Consider the following 16,225-nt stretch of genomic DNA (forward strand, 5'->3'; position numbering starts at 1 on the left):
TACAACTTTTCTGGTGTAGCACCAGCACAGCACATCTTCTTCCACTCATCTGGGAGCGGGTCGTGGGGGTAGTTGTCTAAAAAAAGTTGTCCAGACTTCCATCCCCCCAGAGGAGCTAGGAGTAACCCAGACATTACCGCCCCAACCTAGAGACATAGTCTCTCCAGTCAAGCGTGTCCTAGATCTTCGCCGGGGCCTCCGCTTAGAATCTGGTTATTTTTCAAAATAAAAGATCTTTTAAAATAAAAGATTGTCGAAAATTAAAAGAAAAAAAAGAACCAGGCATAATTACTTGTTTTTTCTGCGGCCCAGTGCCAATTATTCCTCGGACCGGTACCGATCCACGGCCTGGTGTCTGGAGACCACTACTCTACAACACTGACTTCTGCTCTGGTACACGTCATGTGCAAAAATTATCTGATGACACTGCATTTGTGGCATGTATGAAGGGGGTGAAGAGTATCAATCTATCTCTCTTGGCTTTCAAGAGACAGAAACTTTCCATATGTCATGGTGCCTCGGTCAGACTCCTCCCCCTCCAGCTTGGCTCCACTCTGTTCCTGATTACCCTCCAGCTGCCGTCACTCCACTCATCATCCTCTGCTGTTTAAAATGAGATCCAACGCCACTAATCAACGCCAGATCGTTACCCATTACGGTGACTAGTATGGTTTTGTCTAGCTCTTGTGCTTCTAGTCCTAATCCAAGTTCTGGCTCTAACCTTGTCTCCTTGTCTCAGGATTCCTGCCCACGAGTGACGTCAGTGTGGACCCCTCTCTCTGCCGTTTGGAACGAATCGGTGAATCGCCGCGCTCGTTCCTCCAGCCGTGCCACAGCCGTTTGCCCATCTGGATCACCTCTCGCCTACTCAAAGTTCCATCCCTGGAAAAACAATAAACACTCTTACCTGCCTCTTACATGCCACCTGTGCTCTTTCTGGGTTCCAGCGTCTGGGTCCGCCTCGCATTGAAAACATGACACCATACTCAGTAAAGTTTGAATCACATCATCATATTTCCTGTGGTATAGCAGGTAAACACTGTCAGCCATTATGTACCTCTGTGTGAGCAGAGGGAACGCACGCAACAAACTGCTGCAGGAAAAGATTCAAACCTGCCTCTGACACGAAACACAACAGTCACCTTCTGTAATGATCCAGCTAATGTGTTTGAGGCAACTTTCTATTCAAATATTTACGATTTTAATAAAGTACAAAGATGAACTGATGCTGTCAACATTTCACATCAACACATCAGAGCAGAAGGTTGAAGATCAGACTGAAGCTCAGGAGAAACTCTGCAGGTAAGAAAGTACCTGCTGTCTGAATATTTAATGGGTTTTTAAAATTACAGCTGTTAGTTCAGGCCGTCAGAAAAAATGTCAAATTACAGTTAGTTTGGGCAGTTATGAAAAAATTTAAACAGAAAAAGAACATTAAAAAAATTCTGGTGTGAACATAAAGACATTTTATGTTACCAGTTTTAAAGATATAAGTAATTTTAGCATTTTTACATTTATTGTTTTTTGCATATTAAATCAGGATTAATGAATATCCACTTTTAATAATTGCACAGATCCAAATTATTAAGTTAAATAGGCTTCATTTACATATATTTTAATTCTGATTATTTTCCAACTTATTTACCACTGTCAAGAATGAATGTCTTTATATTTTAAATATAATGCACTGTAATAAAAAATGCATTTGTGTAGTTAAGTATTTCACATTTACATCTGTTTATGCTTGTATTTAATAAAAATAATAATAAATTATAACCTTGCACAAGAATAAATAAATAAATAAAATAGTAACACATTAAAACAAATTCAAAAGCTAGCATATTTCAATTATTGTAAAATTTATTAAAAAAACACACTTATTTACTTTTTATACTTTAATATAGAAAAAATTATACTTTTTAATAATAAATTACTTTAAAATTCTGACTGTAAATTGAAAATGATGTTTGTTTTTCAGGAATTCATTTGTTTACCAATAAATATGTAATTTTTTAAACCTTTAGAGTTAAATAGGGTATATTTGCCATCAGGACAGAGAGTCATGTAAATGTCCCTCCATAACAGATCATTTGAATATTTAAGTAAATCAGCTGAGATGGAAAAATATGAACAATAATAAATGTTTTAATGAAGTAAAAGTTAATGTGGTTTGAAAAAAAGTTCAAAATGAAGAAATCTGAAATGACTTTTCTTCTTCAGCTTTAAAAGACCTTCAGTTCAAAATGAAGTTGGTTTTGTTTCTGTTTCTTCTTGGTGGTAAGTGGATTTTCAGTAATGTTTCATACAGCAAAAGTATAAATATGAATTTAATTACAATATTTTTTTACATCTCGTCCTATTGTTGACAAGCAGACTTTTCTAATTGTAAATTCTGTTTTTCTCACAGATCTGTTCGTTATTTTCACGTGTCAGTTGCACAAATATAACTATATTGGTCAGAAACTGAACTGGACTGACGCTCAGCGGTTCTGCAGAGAATTTCACACGGATCTGGCCACATTGAGGAGCACGGCAGACTTAGACCAACTCAGAAAGGCCTCAGAGAAGCCGATGGAGGCTTGGATTGGTTTGCATAACAACAACACATGGCGTTGGTCTCTATCTGGTCTGCATTTCAATGAGAGCGACACAAAGTGGGGCAGTGGAGAACCAAAGGATGGAAAGAACTGTGGGGCAATATGGAAAAACTCCAAGGCAGAGTGGGAGGCTGTTTCCTGTGAAAATCCAACACATTTTCTCTGCTACAATGGTAACCAGAAGACATGTTTGTTTGCAGATTTGCAGAAATTAGGGTTTGTTCCCACCTCTGCAGGGGTGAAAATAAAGTACTTGAACCTGTCTTCAAGTGAAAGTAGGGCCTAATTGACTGTTCTTGTGAAGAAAGTTGTAAAAAAAAAAAACTGCCTTGTCGTCCAAAACTTGAAGTAACATAAAAACAGAAAAAGCCACCATGTCAAATCTAAATAGTGACTGACTAGAATGTAAATTTTATGTTAAATAGACTGCTTTGCAAATTGGTTTTCCTCTAAAGAGACAGCAGGTTTTTATTTGTTTGTTTTTACTCCACAGATAAAGACTCATCCAAAAAACTGTACTTCTTTGGGCATGAAAAGACTTGGTATGAAGCCCAAGAGTACTGTGAAGAGAAACACACGGGTCTAGTTGGTGGAACACAACAGCTGAAGGAGCTGGAGGAGGCTTGCTTTTGCTTAGGTTTAGGATCAAACCAGTCTCTGGAGCAGCATCAGAAAAAGAAGCAAGCTGAGCTATTCAAGCTAAATAACGGAGCAACCTATGTGACCATGGAATCATTACTGAATTTCTGCACAATTGATCACATCTTTATTGGCCTAACCAGAGAAACCCGGGCTTGGTCAGATGGGAGCAGGTTCTCTTTTACATTCTGGGATCCCAGAAAGACTGGAAACAAAGACTGCATCATGATGAATGACAGAGGCGAGTTGATCAGTGAAGACTGTACAGATAAAAGACCCTTCATCTGCTATACAGGTATTGGCTCCTACAACAATTACAGAAAACCTTTTTCCTCACCAGTTACATTTGTTTATTTTATTACTTGACTGAAAAGCATTGACTGTAAGACAGAAGAACTGGACTGAGCGAGTGTGACGTCATTCATAGAAAATAGTTTGCTTCTGTTTCTGGTTTTAACAAAATGAAGTCAATTCAGTTGCCATTTTTTTTCAATGTGGACGCCACCACGTTGGAGCCAGAAGACGTCAGTAAGCAGTGATTGGTCTGAATCAATTTGAATCATCGTTTCTATGGCAAGAATCTGTCAATCAAATGTTTTGATAGTGAGACCACCTACTTTTATTGAAGCATCTGACTGGCCAGTTTATAACTTGAATAAATTGGAACACTGAAAAAAGATTTTAAAAATTAGAATAAGCAAGAACAAATTTTAAAAAAAGGGCAGAGCAAGGATGGTTATTCTAACAAGAATGACAGCTGTTCATTCCTCAATAGAAGTCTATGGGATTTTGGCTTTTTGGTACCACTGAGTACTTCCTGTTTGGATCATGAGGAGGGATGGGTAACAGAAATCCAGTTCTACCAGACGGTCAATGCTGCAAACCAACTCAAGTTTAGTACTGAACGTCTACAAAAATATCTGTTAAAGGTAACAGACAATGAAACAAAGCAAGTCTCAGGCATTAAGTGTGTGTTTATGGGCACAGGTTCAGCACAGGAATATAGTTCAGCATAGGAATATATGGGAAGAAAAGAGAAAAAATAAATTCAATTATTATATTTAATCAGTAATTTGTGCTTTGCAGTCATTTTCCATTTAAATGTACCATTTTTGGGTGTTTTTTCTTTTCAAAATCGCTGAATTTCCACATTTGCCATTCAGATACTAAGAAGTGACGTGCGATGAGGCACCAGCCCGCTGAGCCTCACATTGGATTGCACAAAACCTATGCAGTCAGACGGTACTGCTGTCTTTCTGTATGTCGGTTCAATCACTTGTACTATATGTGTCATGGTAAGACTATAATATATGAGACGGCGTGAAACCAGAGGACTGCGACCAGGTGAGATCCAGAGTAGATATTTCCTGAGGCAAAGACGAGAAGAGCAATAAGTAACACGGAACTTGGTAAACAGAACAAGAACATGATCGAGCCTGACGATGCACCGTGGGAGGTAAAACGAACTGGCACCGACAGAGGATCCAGGAGATCCTTAAAAAGGCGGCAGTGATGAGGTAAGTGGTGGCAGCTGGTCGCGTCCAGAACAGAGCAGACGGGGGAGGGGGAGAGTAGCTGGCAGAAGCACCATGTCAGTACCCCCCCCCTCAACGACCGCCAACAGGCGGTCCAAGACGACGGTCAGGGTGGGCGCGGTAAAAGTCATCGATGAGGGTATGGTCCAGAATGAGGGAACGGGAGATCCACGAACATTCTTCCGGACCATACCCCTCCCAGTCCACCAAGAACTGCAACCCTCGCCCACGGTGCTGGACATCCAAAATCCTACTGACCGTAAAGGCCGGGGCGCCGTCGATGGTACCGGGGGTTGGCGGGGAAGTGGACGGCGGGGAAAGCGGACTCTCAGTAACTGGCTTGATTTGAGAAACGTGGAATGTGGGATTGATCTTGAGGGCAGCAGGAAGATGTAGCTTGACGCAGACAGGATTGATGACACGGTCAACGGTGTAGGGTCCAATGAACTTAGGAGACAGATCCCGGGACGAGGCCTGTAGAGGAATGTTACGAGCAGACAACCAAACCTTCTGTCCAGACTGATAATTGGGACTCACCACCCTATGACGGTTGGCTATCTGGCAGTTGCTCTCCTTGGTGCGGAGGAGAGCCGCCCTGGTCTGCAGCCAGATGTCACGACACCGCTGGAGGTGGAGCTGGACCGAGGGCACTCCCAGATCCATTTCCTGGGAAGGAAACAAAGGGGGTGAGTAGCCCACGGAAGCCTCAAAAGGTGATATCCCGGTGGCAGTGGATGAATGGGAATTGTGGGCATACTCCACCCACACCAGGTATTTGGACCAGTCCTGATTCTGGGCCACCAGACATCTGAGAGCCGCCTCCAGTTCCTGGTTTGCCCGTTTTGCCTGTCCATTGCCTTGAGGGTGGTACCTGGAGGTAAGGCTGACAGTGGCTCAGAGGGCGGAGCAGAAAGCCTTCCACACTTGGGAAGTGAATTGTTGTCCGCGGTAAGACAGGATTTCGCTGGGAACCCCATGATGGTGGAAAACGTGGTGGACTAGGGCAACTGGGGCAGGGGAATGAATTGAGCGGCTTTAGAAAAACGGTCAATGATTGTGAGAATTACCGTATGGCCTTGCGACGGTGGAAGCCCTGTAACGAAATCCACCGCAATATGTGACCAGGGACAGCTTGGCATGGATAGGGGCAGTAGATGTCAAGAGGGAGGCCTGTTGGAGGACTTAGAACGGGCGCAGGTACTGCAGGCAGAGATGTACTCTCTGACGTCCTGCTGGGAGAGTGGGCCAGAAAAAGCGGCGCTTTAAGAGGCGGATGGTCCTGTAGACTCCCCCGTGGCAGGCAATGCGGGACGTGTGTCCCCAGGATATGACCTCAGACCTGAGGGAATCAGGGACATACAGAGTGCCAGTGGGACAAGATGTTCCGGCGGAGATCTCACCTTGAGCATGCTAGACTTTGCTCTCACCCAGGTGAGTCTACCAACAAAACAGGACGTAGGAAGGATGGAAGAGTCAGAGTTGGAATCAGTGGTGGAATATTTACGAGACAAGGCGTCAGGCTTAACATTACGGCTGCCAGGACTGTAAGTGATAGTAGAGTGAAAGCGGTCAAAAAAACAAACACCACCGGGCCTGGCGGGAGTTTAAGCGTTTAGCGCTGCGGAGAAAGGCAAGATTTTTATGATCTGTCCACACTATGAATGGTTGTTCTGCTCCCTCCAGCCAGTGGTGCCATTCTTCCAAGGCCAACTTAATAGCCAGTAACTCCCGGTTGCCCACATCATAGATTTGCTCAGCCGGGCTTAGTTTGCGGGAAAAGAAAGCGCGCGGTTTGAGCTTTCCAGAGCTGTCTTCCCGTTGCAACAGAACCGCCCCCACACTGGAATCAGAGGCGTCCACCTCCACGATAAATTGCCTGGTGATGTCTGGTTGGATCAGGATGGGGGCTGAAACGAAAAGCGTTTTTAGTTTCTGGAATGCAGAATCAGCAGCAGGGTTCCAAGCGTAGGGTTTATTAATGGAGGTGAGTTGAGTGAGAGGCGCCGCTATGCTGCTGTAGTTCCGGATAAAGCGGCGGTAAAAATTTGTAAAACCCAAAAACTGTTGAAGCTTCTTTCAAGTCTGGGGTACTTCCCACTGAGCGACGGCCTCAATTTTAGCGGGGTCCGGGCGTATGTTGCCAGCTTCAATTATGTATCCCAAGAAGGGGACGGTTGATACATGAAAATCACACTTTTAGTAGCTAGCCTTAGCTTTACTGAAAACAGTACGAAGATCATGATAACAGACTGGAACCTTAGACAGGTCAATTTCTTCATCTTGAGCAGAATCAGGAGCGTTGGGAATGGGCAAGGCGGAATGGAGGCAATTAGCCATACAGTAGGTGGTCCAGTTAGCGATACGGGGCGAGCTCCACTCTATGCACGGATTGTGAATCTGGAGCCAGGAAAACCCCAGGATTATCGGGGTCTGTTGACAATGAGTAATGAAAAACTTATGGTACTCCCGGTGATTTCCCGAGGTAAAAAGGAGAAAGGGGCTGGTGCGCGTAGTGATGCGATTAAGTTGTTTGCCTCCTAGGCCGGCAGCCTTAACAGGATTAGCGAGAGTTTCAACAGGAAGAGAGAGTTCCTGAACGAGACGTTGGTCAATAAGACTATGTTCTGCCCCTGAGTCTATGAGAGCCTTGACTTCGAAGACTTTATTTCTGTGACTGATCTTGACAGGAACAAATAAAAACTTGGAATTGTGGATGAGTTCAGAAACTTTCCCCCGTGGCCTGTCATCTAGCGGGGGGTTAAACCTGCGCGGCATTCGGAGACCATATGACCGGCTTGGCCACTATAGAAACATAAGCCCTCGACGCGCCGTTTTAAACGTTCTTCGGGGGTTAACTTAGAATGACCGATCTGTATGGGTTCCTCGGAAACATTGTCAGGGGTTTCATCGATTTGAAGGTTGAATCACATACACAGGAGGAGATGGATTAACCGGAGGAAGCGGAGGCTTACGTCTTTGTTCTGCGAGACGTTCTCGTAGCCGGAAGTCGGACCTTAGGGCAGCAGTAACGAGATCTTCAAATGAGTCCGCTTCTGGCTGTGAACATAAATGATCCTTGATACGTTCGTTTAGTGACTGATAAAAAATTCCTTTAAGAGCAGCATATGGCCAACCCGTTTCGACCGCTAAAATTGCGGAAATCTATCAGATGATCGCTTACCGGGCGGTTACCTTGTTGGAGACTTAGTAACCGCCGGACTGCTTCTTCCTGCTTTCGAGACTGATCGAAGACTAGTCGGAAATCCGCTATGAACCGGTCGTACCGAAGATGAGTGATGGGATGTGAGGCCAGAAAGGCTTGGGCCCATTGTAGTGCCTTGCTGCGGAGAGAGTTTACAATCAGTGAAATTCTGCTATGATCGGCTTGGTAGTATCTGGGAGCCTGTTGGAAAATGAGTTGGCACTGAAGTAGGAACCCCCCACTGGTTTCAACATCGCCGTAGAAAGGTTCCGGCTGGAGACGGACATTTTCCGGGATATCGGCGGAAGTGATGTTGTTGACGGGAACTTGAGCAGCAGCTGCGGGATTAGCATGTTGGCTAGTAGCAGCACTGAGTATTTGCGTGATGCTGTCGAGGTGACGAAAAAGATCCCACTGGGCCGAGGATATGAGAGTGATGGCCTCCGCTTGACGTATAAGAAGATTTCCTTGTATGGATAAGGTGTGTTGGAGCCCTTCTGGGTCAGCTGGGTCAGGAGTTTGGCCAGTTCGTTCTATCATGGTAAGACTATAATTCGGAGTGACCCAGATGCTGTAACCCAGAAGGAGACTCGGACAATAAGGTGAGTTAAGAAGTCTTTATATAGGAAGGTGAGTTTTGGCTTATTTCCAACAGAGGCGCGGTGGCTGGCTGGAGGAATGCATTTTCTTCACCTTTTAGGTTCATTCCATCTCTGTCTATCTCTAGATGGGAAATAAAGATGTCATCAAAATGTCTACAATAGTTCATAAAGAATGACATAATTAGCATTAGCTGAGGAATCTAAAAGCACGTGGTGATCCTGGTATTGGGCAACAGGCAGCTCTCCTCCGCGTTCCCGATTCACCTGTCAGATAGAGCCCGCCCCACCCCTCTTCTTTCGTTCTCACTCGCGCAGCCGCATGTGACACAGACAGGAGCAGCTGCAGGGACAGGAATTCAAAGGCTTCTGGCTGTTACAAACTCTGATAGAACAGATAATAGGAACCCAATAGTGGACCAGATATTTTTCCAAGCACTGAGCCGCTGTCACCACCGCTGCCTCAACATTAAATTTGCGCACCGGACAATTGCCGGTATTACCTGTGCCTAAAACCGCTGTAGGTACAATAACCGTTCGGCCTGGAACATCTGTCCAGGGTCCTTCGGGGTCCTGGGACTAATGCTTACGTCACATTATGTGATTGGCTGTCCGTTGGTCCGATGACGTGTCAGATAGTAATTGGTCTGGACAAAGTACGATACCATCATAGACGAAAATATTATGACGTCTGTTGTAAACAAACAGAGTTCCATTATAGAGTGACATTGTCTTCTAAACATGCTTTTATTATTGTTATGATTATTATTGATTGCATGTTTGCTTATAGTTTTTATAATCCCTGCGCCCAGTGCTTTTTTATTGGCAGATTGGAACCGGAAGCACAACATTTAGCCGTGCTAACAACATTTTCAGCCATAATCACTGAACTTAAACTGGAATAACAAGCGGATTGTGGCAAAATCTTTTTATAAAATTTACAAAGAATATTGTCAGACACAATTTATGAAGGAAAATAACTTTAGGTTACAAAAGGGAACGTGAAATTAAAATATGTAGAGCCCGAGCAGATCTTCACTCTACGTAGTTTGTCCAAGTGGGGCTACCGTAGTGTGACGTTTCGTTCAGTCAATAGCTTGCTTTAAAATTCTCAATTTTAGGGTTCAAAAGACAAAAGTATGAAAGCATCTCTGTAGCATACTTAAAAATAAATGTCAATACCAGACATGCTTTCTCATTTTCAAATCTGCCAAACCGATTTTTTCTTCTTCTTCAACACCGCTTATTCTGTCACTTAATTAAAATGATAAAGAAAATTGTACTTGATATTTCATTTTCAAAAAGTTCTCTGGCAAATGTGTAGAAAAATTCAATTAGAAAAATCTAATTTTACAACTGAAAGTTTTGAAGTTCAAATGGGGCCCAAGTCCAAGAGGTTTGTTTTTCCAGGAAATGATTTTATTGCATAGCTTAAAGGGAGGCTACACCAAATGATTAATACTTTACACAGATTTAGCACCAGTTCATAGCTTAGAAATGCTATAATATGAAGCCCCTCACTTTTATAATTTCAGAGGACTAGCAAACTAACGTCTCCGGACTTAGGCCCTTCTTGAATTAAACAGGGGTGCTCCCATATTGGATAACTAGTGCTGCCATTTATGGGATAAAGCAAAGCCCATGCAAGAGAGGCCCAAGTCCAGGAATTTTGCATGTAATGCATTTTAAATGTCAAGCATATTCAATACATTACAACAGACTTGGGACTGTTTTGCACATAAGCTTTTCCCTTGAAAACCATAGAACATATAATATCTCTATTTAGAAAAATTGAGGACTTGGGCCCCTTTTGAACTAACCGATTCAATTAAATGGATTGACAGAAAAGCTGCTTCATTGTCACAATGTGACTGCATCAAATTATTCAAAAAAAATTTTTAAAATCATTCCTCAATTTGTTTTTATATTTCTGCTTCTTCACCGTTTTTTTCTGTCACTTGATTAAAATGATAAAGAAAATGGTATTCGACATGTCATTTTCATAAAGTTCTCTAGTAGCTTATTCTGTGACATAATAAAAACGAAAATGCAAAGATGGGATTGCTTTTTCCTTTTTTCACATCCACATTGTGAAAAGTGTAGCATAATTCAGTTCTAGTCAGCATTTCCGGGAGGGAGGCGGGGCGATGACGACAGTGCTAACTCGGTGTGGCCGGCTGCTAAAAGGCACCGACATGTCTAGGAGCAGTGTGACCAGGCACGTGGCTTTGTGTTAGCAGCAGGGGGAGGGTGTTTTGTAACGCTGTGTGCTCCTGATTGTTTACATGGTTTATCAGGACTGCGTACCAGCAATTCCGCCTTCTGCGATCCGGACCTTCGCACCAAGGTCCGCAGCCGGATGGACCGCGGTTTAAAACTTCCCCTGGACTAGCTTGTCTTTGGACATAGTGAATGCTCTATCAAAGCACCCTCCCCGGCCCGCTAGACCAAAGCCATAGGTGGCCGGAAGCTCCGGAAGGCAGAAATGCTGCTACTTGAACATAAGAAACTATGTTGACAATCGTTGGAATTTGTGTTTCCAGTGATGTCCAGACAAAATAAAGGCTGTTATTCCCACGTATTTACATCCAAGATGGTCATTGCGGCATTGCCCGGACGGAGTTTAAGTTAACCCACGGCTAAATGTTGATAGCGCGTATTAGCCTAATCTTAACCCTTCTTCCGGGTCCTTGCAGCCAAGAAAAAAAGCACTGACTTCAGGGACTAAAAAAGTTATGAGCGAACAGTCCCTTAATAACAATTTTAACAATAATAAAAGCACATTTAGAAGATCATCTCCTGCTGCTTCCCACTGATTTTGCTGTAAGAGGAAAACTGCAGCCCCATGAACAGCTCTAGCACAGATTTTGCCATGCTGAACCTTTGCCATTTGCTGGAAGGACCAACAACGCCCCTGCGTCCCCCATGACATGCTAACTGGAAATGAATTATGCTACACTGGCTTGTGAAATGTGGATGTGAAAAAGAAAATGCAATTCCAACTCTTTGCACTTTCACTTTAAATATGTCACCAAATAAGCAGTGTTGAAGAAGAAAAAATGAAAAAGCATTTTGGAGGATTGATTTTTAACTTTACTTTTGAGTCAATTGATGCAGTTACATGGTGAAAATGAAAAAGCATTTCTGTTGTTCCATTTTAATTGTCAAATTAGATATTTCTAAATGTAATTTTCTACACATTTACTGGAGAACTTTTTGAAACCGAAATGTCAAATACCATTTTCTTTATCATTTTAATTGGTTACAGAATGATTTTTTGATTTTGATTTGATTTATTGATTTATTTCAAGCATTGTAGTCAAAGCAATAAAGAAATTACACATATTTATCAAATTCATTACAGAAATGATGAAATGCATAGATTAAAAAGACCGAAAATAAAACAAAAATATCCTTTAAATCACATTTGCTTAATTAAATACAGTGATCATTAACTGATTAACTGAACTCATTAACCTTATATAATCCCACCCCAACAGAGTTCATTCATTTGATAGTTTTACAGTGTTTTAAATCCGGTTCTGATCTGATAGATTCTTTTCAAGTAACAAAATCCAGTGCCTAGAAATGATTGATGATCTTCAGAAAACATTCATTCATGATTTCATTAAACAGTAACGATACCGATATGTAATAATAATTGATTATCATTAGAACACATGTTAACATTAAACCAGAATGAGAACCAGAATGAGCGGTGTGAAGAAGAAGAAGAAAAAAAAGCAAAAGCAAAGAAAAAGCAGTTTGGCTGATTGTTTTTTCTTTTTAATTTTAAGTCTCATAGAGTAGACAGAGCAAAAGATTGCTCCATCTCCTTTCCAGCAGTTAAACCCATTTATTATGAGCAAACACGGACAGTGTAACAGCATGAATCTGACTTCTCTTCATAGCTTTTTCAGTGATGGTGAAGAATTCAACACACAAGATTTCCCACTTCCCATGAGTCTTAGTGGCTATAGGTAGGGCTAACCCATAAGTCGCCCCTGTATTAACCTTGTGCTGAGACGGAAGGAATGTTAGCCGTGAGTTTCCTTAGAGACACTATTAGGTGATGGACAACATATGGCTAATGCAGATGCGAGGCCAGAGATGAGGACCCCCCCCCCACACACACACTCACACACACACACAATCTCCTTAAGCTCTCCTGTGTGGTAACACTTCAGCTTTGTTTTCAGCATCCATGAAGGGAAAAGACAAATGAATAAGTCAAATGCTGTATGTTTTTATGTATATTTTTTCATTTGATTTGACTTGGTTTATTTCAACCATTCAAATAAGAATAATACACAAAACATTACAATCATCAGTTATGGTAAATGGTAAATGGCGTATACTTATATAGTGCCTTTCTTCCTACAAGGACAAAGCGCTTTACAGTCACAGACCCATTCACCCAGTCACACACACACATTCACACACTGGTGGCTGCTCCGCTGCCAAACACAGGCGCCCGCCTACCACCAGAGGCAAGGTGGTACATACAATGACGTATTAAACTTAGGATAATTAGACATAAAATTAAATATTGCTTGAAATAGAGTGGAAGGAAGCAAATGAGCTACTGTAGCCATTTTATTACGTGATTTATTATTATCGGGTTCATAACATGTATCAGACAGAATTAAGAATCCTTTGGTATCAATAAAGCAGATGACAAAGATGAATTACTTAAATGATTATGTAAAAAACAACTATTTTAAAAATCAGCATGGCAAATGTAAATCAGTTATCTAAAATATATGCAGATTACGTTACTTAAAAAAAACATGTATATGTTTAAAAAATACTATATCAGTAAAATATGTGCAAATTATGTTTCACTAAAAAAAATCATGAATCAATTTTTCAATTTTTGGAGCAAAAATGAAGCAAGTGAATTAAAATCATTAGAAATCAAGCAATTTAACCATCTTCAATAATTGAATAAGAATTGATTTTTTTAGTATTATAAGATAATGCTGTGAAATAAAAGGGTCCATAATCTGTCGAATGACCAAGGTTAGTATTCCTTCTTGTGCTGATTAACAGCTGTTCTTCTGGGTTTAAACAGAGTTTATAGTTCTCTTCACTGTTATGTCTGCAGACATTAGATTAAGGTCCATATCCTTCAGCGGCTGTTATCAGCGGCGCTGAAAGTTGTCTGCAGGTCAGAACAGAATCCAGGCGCCATGTTTCTTGAAATTATTTGACTCTTTGATTTATTACTGCATGTTGGTTCAGACGTCCGTGACCAAACACTTCTCAAAGTCCTTTGTGGTGTATACGACCAGAACCTTGGACCGGTCCGGTGGAATGAGTGGTTTGACGTAAATCCTTTAGCCTTTAACCCAAGTGATCTCAATCTGCTTACGCTTCCTGAGAAGCCTGGCATGTTTGGCTATTTCAGCGTTCCTTCAGGTCAGATGGTTGTTCAGATAAGCAGCAGATCCCTTCAGATTTGTCCTTTGATTCATCAGAGCTAGCTTGTGTTTTTTATTCACAAACCTGATGAGGATCGCTGGTTTATGGGGGGAATTCAGGTGTCCAGCAGCAAAACACACACAATAAATGACAATAAAATAATAGTTCATAAAATGGCCGTTCATATCAGGCAGATTTGTTAAACAGCAGTTCCAAACTGAGCCCTATGAAATTCTGAATCAAACCGAATTGAGATTTTAGCGTATTGTTAGACCCCTAGCAGATCATGCTTGTGATTCTTCTTTTTTGTCATTTTAAATGTTTAAATATACATTTTTGTTCACTTTAGCTTTTATGAAGCCATAAGTTATGACTTGGGCAAAGCAACAGCTTTGATGCAGTTTTTTAATCAGTTCCTTCTTCATCAGATCAAGTGATCCTGATCAAAGAGAACAGAACCTGGGAGGAGGCCTTATACTACTGCAGACATCACCACCATGACCTGGTCACCATCACTAACATGGATGAACAGATCTGGGTCCAGGAGAAAACCAAGAATGCCTCCTCTCCCTTTGTGTGGACTGGACTGCGCTACACCTGCACTCTGGGGTTCTGGTTCTGGGTCAGTGATGAGGTGGTCCACTACAAGAACTGGGCCTCACCTGAACAGGTGAATGAGTGTGACATGTCAGGAGCCATGCAGACAGGAGGAGAACACCAGTGGTTCAAGAAACATGATGAGGAAAAGTTCAACTTTTTCTGTTCAAGATGATCATCTGCTCAATGATCACAAGCTTTTTCTATCGAGATTTTTTATTTTAATTAAATTTTAAAACATTTAGCAAAGCAACATTTTAGATTTGAGGAAACAGTTTGCTGTTTGGATGTCATTTAACATCCATCTATCTTCATAACTTTTGGTGTCATGGGGATGTCGGAGCCTTTTAGGTGCTACTGTTGGGTGAAGCTGTGGTGTACACCCTGGACAAGTTGATGTTGAGTACTTTTACTTTTATTTCTTGGAGAGTAATAAAATGTGCCTTCATTTGTACACCTGTAGATTATATTTTTTACATGCTGATTGTTTTGTAAATGATATGCATATCTCACATTTAGGGCTAATCTCTGTATAAACAAATGACAGTTATTAAAAGGTTTTAAAACTCCAAATCAAATTGTTTTCCTCTTTTTTACTAAAAAAAAACCTTCAACCTTCACAATCGTTTATGCTCTGAAATATCTTTCAAGGAATGTGAAAAACTAAATTCATAACCAGAATAGTAATATTCATGTTTTTGTTCATTTTTTTTCATTTTTACATTAAAATAACTTGAATGTGTGACTTAAAAAAGGAGGAAACATGTTTTAGTTTTGTCACAGGACGAGGAGGAATCAGACATGGAACAGACTCAGAGCTATGCAATGACACATTTAGTAGAGGTGTGTGTTATCTGATGAGTCTGACAATATGGTACATATCGCGATATCAAATCAAATCAAACTTTATTTATAAAATAGCGCTTCTCATGCACTCATGCACGCTTAAACATTAAAAACAGAAAGCACACAACATTACAGTAAAAACCCAACCCACCCTTCACCCTTCCCATTCCCCTCCATTAAAACATATGACCCATGGCCCATGAGAATGACTATTGACTATGCAAGTTTGAATAAATAAATAAATAAATAAATAAGTAAACAAACAAACAAGTAAGGCTTGGCTTTGCTGTGAGGAAACGGCATTTGGTAATCTCTTCATACCAGGAGCCAGTCTGGCCATGGGAGCATCGCCACAGCGCCCACCCAGAATGGGACAGCAACGGGGTCCACTTCCAAAGGCTGTACTTGGATAATTTTTCAATATTTTGGTGAAGAGGCTTGTATTAGAAAAAGACTACCTAAACATTTATACACCTTTCATTGTAATCTTCTTTCTCTTTCGGCTTTTCCCATCAGGGGTCGCCACAGCGAATCATCCTTTTCCACCTCACTCTATCATGGACATCTTCTACCCTAACATTAGCCAACTTCATGTCCTCTGTTAAGACATCCATATATCTCCTCTTTGGCCGTCCTCTTGCCCTCCTGCCAGGCAGCTCCATCTCCAACATCCTTCTACCAATATATCCACTATCCCTCCTCTGAACATGTCCAAACCATCTCAGTCTGGCTTCTCTGACTTTGTCGCTAACACAGGCAACATGAGCCGTCCCTCTGATGTACTCG

At 41.5% G+C, this 16,225-nt stretch overlaps 1 protein-coding gene across 1 annotated transcript; it reads left to right on the top strand.

The window, feature by feature from the left end:
• Positions 1-2,412: 2,412 nt before the first annotated feature.
• Positions 2,413-15,171, top strand: LOC105356465 (C-type mannose receptor 2-like). The gene is made up of 3 exons (XM_023965938.2): positions 2,413-2,770; positions 3,091-3,531; positions 14,425-15,171. The coding sequence occupies exons 1-3, from the start codon at positions 2,572-2,574 to the stop codon at positions 14,766-14,768; spliced, it is 984 nt and encodes a 327-aa protein (XP_023821706.2). The 5' UTR covers positions 2,413-2,571; the 3' UTR covers positions 14,769-15,171.
• Positions 15,172-16,225: the final 1,054 nt, after the last annotated feature.

This window comes from Oryzias latipes, chromosome 18 (genome assembly GCF_053564925.1).
Source record: "Oryzias latipes strain Hd-rR chromosome 18, Olatipes_Hd-rR_3.1".
Classification (NCBI taxonomy): Eukaryota; Metazoa; Chordata; class Actinopteri; order Beloniformes; family Adrianichthyidae; genus Oryzias; species Oryzias latipes.

Bases quoted from the DNA above. Each gene is read 5' to 3' on its own strand.
- LOC105356465 (XM_023965938.2), top strand. From the start codon at position 2,572: ATGGAGGCTTGGATTGGTTTGCATAACAACAACACATGGCGTTGGTCT. The intron at 2,771-3,090 runs GTAACCAGAAGA...TTTACTCCACAG, and splicing joins ACATTTTCTCTGCTACAATG to ATAAAGACTCATCCAAAAAA. The intron at 3,532-14,424 runs GTATTGGCTCCT...CTTCTTCATCAG, and splicing joins ACCCTTCATCTGCTATACAG to ATCAAGTGATCCTGATCAAA.